Source organism: Hyaena hyaena, unplaced genomic scaffold (genome assembly GCF_003009895.1).
Source record: "Hyaena hyaena isolate Hyena2069 unplaced genomic scaffold, ASM300989v1 scaffold_2, whole genome shotgun sequence".
In the NCBI taxonomy this organism is placed as follows: Eukaryota; Metazoa; Chordata; class Mammalia; order Carnivora; family Hyaenidae; genus Hyaena; species Hyaena hyaena.
The window spans coordinates 5,626,817-5,640,632 of NW_024080634.1; the positions used below are offsets into that span (position 1 = coordinate 5,626,817).

The 13,816-nt window shown below is 38.8% G+C and overlaps 1 protein-coding gene across 2 annotated transcripts in view; it reads left to right on the plus strand.

Annotated features, from left to right (window-relative positions):
• Positions 1 to 4,845, plus strand: part of MORC3 (MORC family CW-type zinc finger 3) — a 42,727-nt gene extending 37,882 nt beyond the window's left edge. For both annotated transcript variants that reach the window (XM_039228696.1, XM_039228704.1), the window contains exon 17: positions 1,640 to 4,845. In XM_039228696.1, the coding sequence (XP_039084627.1) occupies positions 1,640 to 1,793 (154 nt within the window). In that variant the 3' untranslated portion in view covers positions 1,794 to 4,845. The remainder of the gene's footprint in view (positions 1 to 1,639) is intronic.
• Positions 4,846 to 13,816: the final 8,971 nt, after the last annotated feature.

Genomic DNA, 13,816 nt, shown 5'->3' on the forward strand with positions numbered 1-13,816 from the left:
CTCTTGGATGGTGCTGTTCTGTACACTAAAAATAAGAATCTATGGCATGTCCATTGGATGGGAGGAATCAGCCAGGGACAACCGAAAGACTTAAAGAAAAGGACTTGTAAGAGGTCATTGGGTCCTACTAGTCTTTTGCCAACTTTTCATGTAGATAAAAGGTTGTGCTTATGATAAAGAGGATATTCTTGGTAAGGATATCGGATGGTTAATAACTTGTGTAAAGCAAAGCGGAAGCATGTTTGAACCATGGGGCTCTGATTGAAGATGAGTTGGAAAAGCTTGGACAAAAAATGGCAGGCATGGGAATGATGTAAAATTTTGTTCAAGGACCAATGGAGTCTTAACCACGAAAGCTCACAAAACATGCTTAAGATCACATTTCTGTGCATTGTCAACCCAAGGATGAGCAACTGATTTCAGAGATTTCCACTTTAGATCAGTATCTAAACTAAATGTGGGCTGCCTTCATTTGGGAGGGGGCCAGAATAAGAGCAGCTGTAACATTGAGTCCCTTGGTTTCACTCAGTGTTTGAAGCAAAGGCTGCTGGGTAATTGTAGGTATTTAAAGTTTGGGATGTTGATATTCAGATATATGAATCTGGAAAAAGTGATAATGATCATCTAATCTAGGGATTCTCAGTGTTTTTAGCAAAACACCATTCTCTATAAATGCATATAGCAAAATGGGTGGGCTGTGAACTTTAGGATATGAAAGGTCCAGAGGTCCTGCATCTAAAAAAAACTTGTTTAACATTAGTTAGCCTGAAGTTTTGTGAGCTTGTGACCACTGAACTGTTTCCTTTTCCTCTTACACAAGGATGGTATCTCATAGAAATGTTTTAGAGAACAAATCCATTTTTCTTTTCTTCACAAGCTGAAATTCAGAGATGCATTCTTTTTTTTTTTTTTTTTTTTCAAGTTATTTATTTTTGAGAGCAAGAGAGGGCGCGAGCCAGGGAAGGGCAGAGAGAGGGAGAGAGAGAATCCTGGGGCTGGATCTACCAACCCTGAGATCATGACCTGAGCTGAAAATCAAGAGTCAGATGCTTAACCGGTTGACTGAGCCACCCAGGCGCCCCCAAAGGGATGCATTCTTATTCTTAGACCAGCGTTCTCACTAGTTTATTCCTACTGTTTTCCAGGTGATACTATTTTATATTATAAATAACATCTTGCAGGGGCACCTGGGTGGCTTAGTCGGTTAAGCGTCCCACTTTCGCTTAGGTCGTGATCTCACGGTTCGTGGGTTCGAGCCCCGCGTCAGGCTCTGTGCTGCCTGCCAGCTCAGAGCCTGGAGCCTGTTTCAGTCTGTGACTCCCTCTCTCTCTGACCCTCCCCTGCTCACGCTGTCTCTCTCTCTCCTAGAAATAAATAAAAAAAATTAAAAAAAAATAAATAAATAACATCTTGCAATTATATATATTTTCCCAGTCCATATTTTCTTCAGTCGCAAATTAAAATGGTATTAGTTGGAACCAGAACCACTAGTTTTATGAAACACTCTACTTACCAAGAGATGAATATTTACGTATTAAATTGTTAAGTGGATTCATGTTTCACTTAAATTTTAGGCTCCACATGAATATTAAGCTGTGTTAGGATGTTCATCTAACAGGTGTAATATTTCTGTTTGCAGCCTCAAACTTCGATCTCTTCGAGTTAACGTAGGACAGCTGTTGGCCATGATTGTACCCGATCTCGATCTTCAGCAAGTGAATTACGATGTTGATGTGGTTGATGAAATTTTAGGGCAAGTTGTCGAACAAATGAGTGAAATCAGTAGTACCTAAAGTATATTTTATGTGAGATAATAAAAATACTTGCTTAATCCTCTTGGTTGTACAGCTTTCAAAATGTAAACAATTTTGTTTTATAGATATGATAGGTAACAGACTGAAGAATGAACCATAATCTTTACTGTATTCTATGCATTCAAGTGTGGTCACAAATACTGTGGACACATTATCACACCTTTTGAAATGCCTGTGAATCATCGGTACTGAGCAGCTGACTAGCTAACTCATGATTCTGTTTTGAAATGTAAATATTTGTAATTAAGTCTGCACATATTTTTTTATTCCCGTAGAGGACTTCAGTGTTTTTCACCAAGAGCTTTTCAGGTTGCCCCTAACCTTTGTGCAATCTTTTCTGGTTCCCAAAGTATTTTTCTCTGAAGCGAGGACTGTGCCACACTACAAGTGGAAATGGTACCTTTGATTTTCTTACAGAGAAGTTTAAACAGGATTTTTTAAAAATGGAATTATACTCCTAAGAAGATAAAGTTGTAAGTGAATTGACCATTAATGTTTCTTTTCTATAAATTCTTACCTCCTGAAGTATTTTATTCATGGAAATAAGGTAAACAGAAACTCTCCATCCAGGAGTTTCCTTGTGCTGAGACTGCCAATCATGGTTCAACGCAGTGTTTTTTATAGAACAAAGGAATGATCTTTAGTATAAAAAAGCATCAAAAATATGAAGTATCCCACCACATTTACTTTGAAGCCCATTTTTGGCTGCTTCGTCAGCATGGAGTGGGCACAATAATTGCTTAATATTTCTTTTTGTGAAATTTCCTGTACAGCCTTTTGTAGGATTACTACAGGTTCATGAGAGTTGAGGAAGGTTGAGGAAGGCAGTCTTTCTCAAACAGTGCGGCATACCTTTCACTATAGTATAGACCTAAGTATTCTATGGCCTGGGGGTGAGCGAACACTGCCCTAGGATGGTAGGTTTACATGCCAGAAAAATTAATGCTCTGTTGGTCCCACGTTTGTGCAATTTTAAAGAGATGGCTTTCTATTAAGTATAACTATGTATATATTAAGAATCGTATTTTCCACACTGAAATGTGCATTATTTTTTTCAAAGTTTTATCATTGCTATTTATTTTTACTTTTGTTTCCGAACATTCAGTCCATGTTTCTTTTGTATGTATGCATAATTACATGTCTTTCATATACAATATTAAATTTTTACTGTACATTAACTTCTAGAAAAAGCAAATAAATGAACGTTGTTTTTATTTGCTTGATAAAGTAATTGAAAGTGTATTTTTGGTATGAAGCTGGTTTTCTGTCCTAATTGTATCTGCCCAAATTTTAAAATATCTTGTAATAAAATAAAAATATATATAATGGCTAACTCTTCAGATACTACTTTTAAAGAATTCTATATTCAAATTATATTTTGGAAGCTAAAACTGTTCACTGAAGACCCTCAAGTTGAGCTCATTTTGCTATATTAATTGTAAGTTCTGTTTAGGAGACTAAAATTCTGAAGACGGAGCTCACCTTGAGAGAATGTGTGCGTGCGTGCGTGTGTATGTTTTATTTTACACTCAAGAAGAGACTTTTTCCTCTCTGTAAATCATTTAGGCTAAAGAAAACTTGCTTAAGTGATAGCATTGTAGAGCATGTCTAAGTTTGTGAATATTTATGTAGCATTTCTTTCTGGAATTTGCTATTTTTCCCTTCCTTAGGGTCAGCTATATTCTTGCAAAAATATATATTTTATATGGCTGTTATCTTGCTTAATGGGAGAGTTAGGCATAGGATTAGTAAATTTGCCTGCTAAATTGATTCCTTGGAAGTACTTACATATATTTCACCCTTTAAGAAAATATTGCCAGGATACAATTCTTTGAAAATGTAGCTAACAAAATTTAACAGAACAATGACATGGGCTTTCATGTATATATCATATTTAGGTAGAGATATCTATCTTTTGTCGTTAAGTTAAATTTGTAAGAGGCTAATGTGGGAGGACAGTGGTGTTTAAACTAGTTCTGACTATAAAACAAAAACAGTATGAGGAAGTAAACCAGCATAGTCCACAGTCCCTGCACACAGGACCCGCTTTAATTAGCAGAGGGTCCCCACAGCAGGAGTCGGGTGTGGCATATCAATGTGTTTTTCATTTGGGCCTCAAATTCCTAATGTGGGCAGTACTGCTGGTGACTCTGCCTGTGGTCTCTGATACTTAATGCTTGCAATCAGCAGCCCATTACTACATTATTTGTTACTGAAGAAGAATTAAAGTGATAACCTCTGGTGGTTCTCAGCCCTGGCTGCATATTAGAGTCACCTGAGAAGTTTTTAGGACTCCCAGTGCAAGGATGCACCCCATACTAATTCAGAGTCTGGGTCTGGGTCCAGATATCAGTGTTTTGTTTTTTTTTTTTTAAAGGCCTCTCCGTGTGCCATCAGAACTGAGAGCCATTGATCGATACCTTCCTGCGATGAGTGTTTACGGTACTGGACTCAGTTCGCTCCTGAAACAGTCAGGATTGGCAGGGCTGCTTTCTCGCTGGGGCCAGCTCGGAGGGAGAAAGGGGAGCAGAGTTGGTGCCCAAGATAGAGATGCAAATGGAACAGAATACTATAAAGTGAAAAGGTTTTTATCCACTGCTTCCCTGAAGTTAACCACTTTTGTCAACTGTTGCTTTTTGTATGTCCTTCCAGAAAATATTAGCTGCATACATATACACATTCATATATATGCATTCAGTTTATATTAAATTTTTATATCTTTATATTTGATTATATATTTGTATCTCAAGTTTACACAAAGATGATACACCAGATCATTGGTATCTTAACATTTCCATGTTACTTTTTTGAATAGGTTTGGTAACATTCTCTGATCTGCATATGCTCCTAATGCTCATTTCTCGCTCATGTTTTGACATTACAAAATATGATACTGTGGAAATTAATACACATCACACACACTTTTATAAGTATACCCAGAGTGTAAGTTCTTTGAAGTGAATATTGATAGGTCAAAGAGTGTATGCTATGTAACTTTTAATAAATGTTACCATCCAAAAATGAATTTAAACTCCTATGAAATAAACGTATAAGTGTGGTTTTTTTCCGCTATCTCTTCATCAAACTTAAACCTGATCTGTGAAAAAAATGACAGCTTGCATTGTCTCAGGTTGAATGTGCTTTCGTATGTTTTACTGACCATTGTGATTTATTTTCCTGCGTAGTACATCATATTGTTTGACCATTCTTTTCTATTGGGTTCTTACTGCTTTTAAAACTCTTTTTTCAGTGTTTATTTTTGAGAGAGAGAATGCATGCATGCATGGAGGTGGGCAGAGAGAGGGTTAAAGAAGTGGTTGTTAAAGAAGCTAAAAGCCTGGTTAATGTGGCCACAGACACTACCCAGACAGCTTTTGGAAAATCCACAGTAGGCTAAATCTTACTTTGTATAGAGTCTCCTAAACCCTCACCGAAGGAGACTGAGACACACACTGTCTGGTCACAGCTCACAAAAAGAATCCCATTAATATCCACTTGGCGGAACGAAGGACACCTGTATGTATGATGTTTAGAATTAAATTTTGTGACCACAGAGTTAATTTCCATACACTGGCCTATAGAGAGAAAGTCAAGACCAAAGGAGACCGAGTCTTGGTAAATCAAGCCATTCAGATAAGGTGAAGGTATTAAATGAGTGCAGTCACAGAGGATTAATGAGCAGTTCTAAAACTGGAGTGTGGATAAAAGTTCAGGAAGTTTTTGTATACAGACATTTCCAATAAGAATGAGTTGTGGGTAAATGCAGTTTCCTATTTCATCTACGAAACAACACATTTAACCCTAGGGACAGGGTTCTGCTGTTAACTTCTTACAAAGCAGTCAGGACTCACTATCATGGTAACAATATATAGAGCAAGTTTACATATGACTCAAAATAGCTTTTGCCCCAAGCTGGCTAATATTTAGGTTATGAGTGTCTTCACTATACAACCGTCCAGAATTCGACTGTCGTCTTCACAACAAAATGTGACGGTGCCTTATGTCCATGGAATGTGAGCCCATGGGTTTCCTGGCAAACGCTGTTGACAGTTGTGGCCTGTGTTTTGAAAGCTTGTACTGTGATCTAAACCAAGGGTGACTTAAAGTAGTTGAGGGGCACCAGGGTGGCTGTCGGTTAGGCCTCTGACTTTGGCTAAGGTCATGATCTCATGGTTCATGAGTTCAAGCCCCACCTCGGGTTCTGTGTTGACAGCTCAGAGCCTGAGCCTGCTTCGGATTCTGGGTCTCCCTCTCTCTCTGCTCTTCCTCTACTGGTGCTTTCTCTCTCTCTCTCTCTCTCTCTCTCTCTCTCAAAAATAAACAACAAAAAAAAGTAGTTTGGGCTTATAATGTGTTCATGGAGGCAGTTGAGCTACTGGAGAGCACTGTTGCCAGTTTGCTATCTGACCTTTGGCAGGTGGGTCCTGGGGGACAGGTGTTCATAGACTGCGGAATGGCCACTTGTGGAGATCCTGAGTTCCAGGGGTGAGTTGCCTAACCAGCTGACAGCAGAAGTGACACAGTCTAACCTAACTATACCTGACACCTCTTTTCCTAGTAGAGAAATAAAGGTGTGTAGGACAACAACTTATACATCATTCATTAGTAATTATAATCCTTATATAATTATGTGACATAAAATAGTATACACTGTATTCACTGTAATTGCTCTTAGTAGTTTCTCACCTCTCACTAATTTACTGTATTCTTAAATTTTTTTCAGTATCATATTTTAAACTCTATTACGGGACTTTTCAAATATACAAAAATAGAGAAACTATTGGGGCACCTGGGTGGCTCAGTTGGCTAGGCATCCAACTCTTGATTTCGGCCCAGGTCATGATCTCATGGTTCTTGAGTTCAAGCCCCCCACTGGGCTCTGAGTGGACACTGGAGCCTGCTTGGGGTTCTCTCTGCCCCTCCCCCATGTTCACTTGCTCTCTTTCTCAAAAATAAACTTAAAAAAAAAAAGGTGAAACTATTATAATGAACTCCCATGTAGCCATCACCCTGCTTCAACAGTTTTCAACTCCTGGGTCAATCTTGTTTTAAACCGTCTATACCCCCATTTACTTCTCTCCTCCCATAATATATTTTCATGTGTATTTTACAAGTATTAACTTGGATTTTTTTGCAGAAAAAAACATAAAATTTGCCATTTAACGATTGTTAAGTATATGAGTTGCATAAAGTACATTCATTGTACTCCCACCTCTGGGAACCCCTGTTTTCTACCTCTGAATTTGCTTATTCTAGGTATCTCATATCCATGGAATCAAAATTGTTGTCTTTTTGTCTGGCTGACTTCACTTTGCACAGCCTTTTTAAGGTTCATCCCTGTTGTTGCATATATCAATTTCATTCCTTTTTAAGGCTGGATAGTCCATTCTATGTGTGTGTACCACATTTTGATACCCATTTATCCGTCCATGGACATGTGTGGTGGTTTCACCCTTTGACTATGAAGAACAGCGCTGCTATAAACATTGTTTCCTATCTACTTGAGTCCTTGCTTCAGTTCTTTGGGATAACATACCTAAGAGTGGAATCAATGAATATGTGGTAGTTCTGTAAGTGTTTGAGGATTTGCCAAACTATTTTCCACAAAGACACCATTTTACATTCGAGCCAGCAATACAGAAGGGTTCCAATTTTTTCATATCCTTTACAACACTGAGTTTTTTTTTATTATTAACCATCTAACGAGTGTGAGGGGTTATAGTGGTTTTGATTTGCATTTCTCTAATGGCTAGTGATGTTAAGCTTTCATGTGTTTACTGGCCATTTGTATATTTTTGGAGAAATATCTATTCAAGTCTTTTGCCCATTTTTAGCTTGGATTGTTTATATTTTGATATTGACTTGCAGGCTATGATTTTTTAAAATATATATTCTGGATACTAGTCCTTATTAGATACATGATTTGCCAATATTTTCTCCCATTCTGTGGTTTGTCTTTCTACTCTTGAGTTTTTAATTTTGATGAAGTTGAATTTATTTATTTTGTTGCCTGTGCTTTTGGTATCATATCCAAGAAACCCTTGACTAATCCATCATCATGAAGATTTTCTTCTGAGAGCTTTATCTAATCTCTAATCTATTGACATCTCTAATCTATCTTGAATTAGTTTTTGCATATGGTGTAAGAGTTCAGCTTCATTTCTGTGCACGTGGATATCCAGTTTTCAGTTTTCCCAGTAACATTTTTTGAGACTGTCTTTTCGCCATTGAATAGTCCTCTCATCCTTGTTAAAAATCAATTGACCGTACAAGTGAGGGTTTGTTTCTGGGCTCTATATTCCATTGGTTTGTATGTCCTTATGCCAGAATCACAGTATTTTGATTACTGTAACTTTCCAGTAAGTTCTGAAGTCAGGAGGTGTGAGTTCTCCAACTTTGTCCTTCCTCAAGAATGTTTAGCTATTCAGAGCCCCTTGAGATACCATCTGGATTTCAGGACAGTTTTCTATTTCTGCAAAACATGTCACTGGAATTCTGATAGGAATTGCATTAAATCTGTGGATTATTTAGGGTGGCATTGACATCTCAACAATATCAAATCTTCCAATCCATGAACATGGGATGTCTTTCCATTTATTTGTCTTCTTTAGATTCAGCAATGTTTTGTTTTTGTACAAATCTTTCATTTCCTTGATTAAGTTTATTCCTAAGCATTTTTTTTTCCTTTCTGATGCTATTATAAATGGAATTGTTTTCTCAATTTCCTTTCTGAAAGTTCATTGTTAGTGTTTAGAGATGCAACTGATTTTTACGTGACTTTTCTAACCTGCAACTTTGCTGAATTCATTTGTTAGCCTGAACAGGTTTGCGGGGCGGGGGAACTCTTTAGAATATTCTGTCTGCACAGCGGTGCCTGGGTGGCTTAGTCGGTTAAGCGTCCGACTTTCGCTTAGGTCATGATCTCGCAGTTCATGGGTTCGAGCCCCGCATCAGGCTCTGTGCTGACTGCCAGCTCAGAGCCTGGAGCCCGTTTCAGAGTCTGTCACTCCCTCTCTCTCTGACCCTCCCCTGCTCATGCTGTCTCTCTCTCTCTCCTAGAAATAAATAAAACATTAAAAAAATTTTAGAATATTCCATCTGCACAAAGATAACTTGACTTCTTTCTTTCTAGTTTAGATGTCTTTTCTTTTTCTTGCTCGGTTGCTCTGGCTAGACCTTCCAATGCTGTGTTGAACAGAAGTGGTAAAATTAGACATCCTTGTCCTATTCCTGATCTTGGGGAAAGCTGTCACCACTGAGAATGGCAGTCATTAGCTATGGTTTTTCATATATTTTGGCTATCATTGAGAAAGTTTCCTTCTACTTCCAGATTATTGTTTTTTTTTATTTTTAATCATGAAAGTGTGTTGAGTTTTGCCAAATGCTTTTTCTGCAGCAAATGAGATGATCGTGTGGTTTTGTCCCCTTTCATGCTAATAATGTGCATTACATTGATTTTTGCATGTTGAGCCATTCTAGCATTCCAGAGAATACCATTTGTTCATGGCATATAATCCTTTCAATATGTTGCTGAATTTGTTGTTGGTAGTATTTTGTTGAGGTGTTTGTTTGGTTTTGTTTTTGCACCAATACTCATCTTGGTCTGTATTTTTCTTTTCTTGTAGGGCTTGTCTGGCTTTGGTATCAGGGTAATAAATGAATCAGGAAGTGTTTCCTCCTCTTTAATTTTTTGGAAGAATTTGAGAAGAATTGGTGTTAATTTTTCGGTAAATCTTTGGTAGAATTCACTAGTGAGTCCATCTAGCTAGGGCTTTTCTTTGTTGGGAGGCTTTTGATTATTGAGTCAATTTTCTTACTAGTTTTAAGTATTCATATTTTCTGTTTCTTCATGATTAAGTTTTGGTAAATTGTATGTTTCTAGGAATTTGACCATTCATACAGGTTATCCAGTTTGCTGGCATGCAATTGTCCATACCATTCTCTTTTTATTCCATAAAATAATCCTTTTTATTTTAATAACATCAGTAATATGCCCCTCTCTTTTCTGATTTTAGTAATTTCAGTATTTTTTATTTTCTTGGCCAATCTAGCTAAAAGTTTGTCAGTTTTGTTGATCTTTTAAAGGACCAGCTTTTGGTTTTTATTTTATTGTTTTTCTGTTTTGTATTGCCCTTCCCAAAGTTTTTTTTTTTTTTTTAATGTTGATTTATTTTTGAGAGAAAGAGAGAGAGACAGAGCACAGGCAGGGGAGGAGTGGAGAGAGGGAGACACAGAATCCAAAGCAGGCCCAGGCTCTGAGCTGTCAGCACAGACCCCAAAGCAGGGCTGGAACTCCCGAACCGTGAGATCATGACCTGAGCAGAAGTCAGACACTTAACCAACTGAGCTACCCAGGTGCCCTGCCCCTCCCAAATTTAAAGCAAATTCTAAACATATAATATCTGTAAATAATTTAATATTATCTCTAAAATATGAAATTAAAAATTTTCATTTTAGATTTTATTTTTTTAAGACTATTCTAATTTTTTAATGTTTATTTTTGAGAGAGAGACTGTGTGAGCTGGGGAGGGGCAGAGAGAGAGGGAGGCATGGAATCTGAAGCAGGCTCCAGGCTCTGAGCTGCCAGCACAGAGCCCTACGCAGGGCTCGAACCCACTAACAGTGAGATCATGACCTGAGCCGAAATTGGATGCTTAACTGACAGTCACCCAGGCGCCCCTCGTTTTAGATTAAAAAACATTTTTTTAAACATTTATTTATTTTTTGAGAGAGACAAGTGTGAGTAGGGGAGGGGCAGAGAGAGAGGGAGTTATAGAATCCCAACCAGGCTCCAGGCTCTGAGCTGTCAGCACAGACTCTAACACAGGACTTAGAACTGCAAGATCATGGCCTGAGCCAAAGTTGGACACTTAACCAACTGAGCCACCCAGGTGACCCTCATTTTAGATTTTAAATAGGAGGATTTTAAACCACAAAGTATTGTTACACCTTAAATCTTAAAAATTCTTTAATATCAAATCTAGTCAGTATTCCAAATGTCTTCACTCATTTCATAATTTTCCAGGTGGCTTGTTCAAGTTGGAATCCAAACAAAATCTACAAATTGCATTTGGTTGAAATTTCTCTGAGGTTTCTTTAAATCTGTAGGTTCTTCTTCTGTTTTCTTACTTTTTAGTTGTTGAAAAAACCAGAACAATTTTGAGAATTTCCCTCATTTTTGATATCATTTACTTTTTAGAAAAATCTTTCTCTTGTATTCCTATAAGCTGGAAGTTAGATCTGTAGAGTTAATCAGATTCATGTTGTTTGTTTCTCTTTGGACGAATCCTTCTTAGGTCATGCTATATTCTTGGTGCTGCATCATATCACAAGGTACATGCTGTCCATCCCTTTTTGTTATTTTAAGATTAATTGACTTTAGGTGTTGTTATCTTAAACCATCTTTTATAAAGTTCCCTATCAGTCTTCACCTAATGATTTTAGCATCCTTCAATAATCATACCCAGATCCGTTATTTTATTAGGAGTTGTAAAATGGTGATACTTCGATATCATTACTTCTGAATTGTGGGATGTCTAAAAAGAAAACCTATTTAGTTACCCCGAGGCATGTAGTTCATTTAGAACAGGCAGGATAAATGTTTGGCTCAGGCCTTGTTTCCTGAGCCAAAGTTGGATGCTTAACTGACTGAGCCTCCAGGCACCCCTTTAATTAATTTTTTTAAACATTTATTCATTTTTGAGAGACAGAGACAGAGCATGAGTGGGGGAAGGGCAGAGAGAGAGGGAGACACAGAATCTGAAACAGGCTCCAGGCTCTGAGCTGGCGGCATAGAGCCCGACCCAGGGCTCGAACCCACTAATGGTGAGATCATGACCTGAGCCGAAGTCTGACACTTAACCCGCTAAACCACCCAGTCGCCCCAGACATATCTTTGACTTAAACTACTGAACAGTTTCTTAAAGTATTTGGATCTTAGTTCAGGCTGATAAAGATACCATGGACTGGGGAGCTTAAATAACAAACTTACTTCTCACAGTTCTGGAGGCGAGGGAGTCTAAAACTCAAGGCACCGGCAGATCTGGTCTATGGTGAGGGCAGTCTTCCCAGTTGGCAGATAGCTGTGTCCCCTGTGGTGGAGACCTGGGATAGGGTGAGGGGGGGGGCGGTGGCGAGCGTAGGAGTGGGCACCAGTCCCATGTTGGGGGCTCCACCCCATGACCTCATCTAAATCTAATTACCTCCTTAAACTGGCAACTTTAGACACCATCACACTGGGGATTAAGGCTGCAACATATGAATTTTGGTGTGTGTGTGTGGGGGGGGGTCACACATTCATTCCACAGCAGTTCATATCATTTTACACTTCCACCAGAAGTGTCCTCGAGTTCCTGTGCGTTCAATTCCTGAGTCTCCTTTTCTCCTATTTTTCCTCTTTTTATTCTGATAAAATTTGCTCAATATCTTTTCCTAACCCTGTACTGAACTTTCAATTTCTGCTGTTAAATTTTTAGTGCACTCCTATTTCCTATCCTTTAATGTTTTATTAGAACATATTCTGACTTCAGGCAGAGAAGGACAAATACCATATGTTTGCACGTATAGGAGGATTAGGAGGAACTTGACAGAGGACCAAGGGGGAGAAGAAGGGCGGAAATGGTGGGGGAAAGGGAGAGAGGCAAACCATGAAAGACTCTTGAATGCTGACAAAAACTGAGGACTGATGGATGTGGGGGGGAGGGGGGGATGGGCATGGAGGAGGGCACTTTGGGGATGAGCACTGAGTGTTATGTAGAAACTAATTTGACAATAAACTATTTGTAAAAAAAAAAAAAAAAAGAACATATTCTGACTTCAGATTTGTATTCCAGAGTATTCACATTTGGAAAAGGAAATTATAGTAAAGTAGATTCAGAGAAGTCTTTGTTTTTGAAGGCAGATTAAGATTTACTCCCTTTAGGGGTGCCTGGGCGGCTCAGTCAGTTAAGTGTTCGACTCTTGATTTGGGCTCAGGTCATGATCTCACAGTTTGTGGGATAGAGCCCTGAGGCGGGCTCTGTGCTGACAGTATGGAGTCTCCTTGGGATTCTCTCTCAACCCCCTTTCCCCCACCCCTGCAAAATAAATAAACTTCCAAAGAAATATTTATTACCTTTATATAAATTTTCACTATATACATTTCTTGGGAGACCAAATAACTGTGGTCCCCTTAAAGTGATACAGTTGTACTAAAATCAATGCTTGGGTTAGGGCACCTGGGTGGCTCAGTTGGTTAAGTGGCCGACCTCGCCTCAGGTCATGATCGCGGTTGTGAGTTCAAGCCCTGAGTCAGGCTCTGTGCTGACAGCTCAGAGCCTGGAGCCTGCTTCAGATTCTTGTCTCCTTTTCTCTGCCCCTCCCCTGCTCACGCTCTGTCTCTCAAAAATAAATAAACGTTAAATAATAATAAAATAAAATCATTGCTTGGGGCCCAAAGTGAAGTTCAGTAGTTGTTGAAGCATCTAGTTGGAAGCACTTGCAGTTGAACTTGGTGCAAAACACTGAGGTCTCCAGCAAACACTTTCCTCCCTTCCTTTCTCCCTCCTACTCCCACTCCTTTCCTCCCTCCTTTCCTTCCTTTTTAAAATACATTTGACACATCTCAGATCCCTAGTCTGGCAGGCGGTGATGTCAAGCCCCAAAAATTTCCACCAAGAAAGCCAACTCTTTGATGTATATTTAGTACCTAAACCTGTGTTTGTTTGTTTGTTTGTTTGTTTGTTTGTTTTTAATCTATAGTCTAGAAGCCTGGCATGTTAGCTAGGAGATGATCAAGGGATTCATTTGTGAATCAAAAGCATTTGTCAGAAATGTGGAGAAACCTGATAGTTATGAGAGACATTGAACCACTGGTGTCCAAAGCAGACTGATTATCAGACTCACTTGGAATCTTGAAAAAATGCAGCACCCCAACTCCCCAGGGTGCCCCCTGCTGGATACTGTGATTCAGTGGCCCTAGGTAGGGCCAGGAATCTGTACTTTTAAAACAACCAGATTGCCTG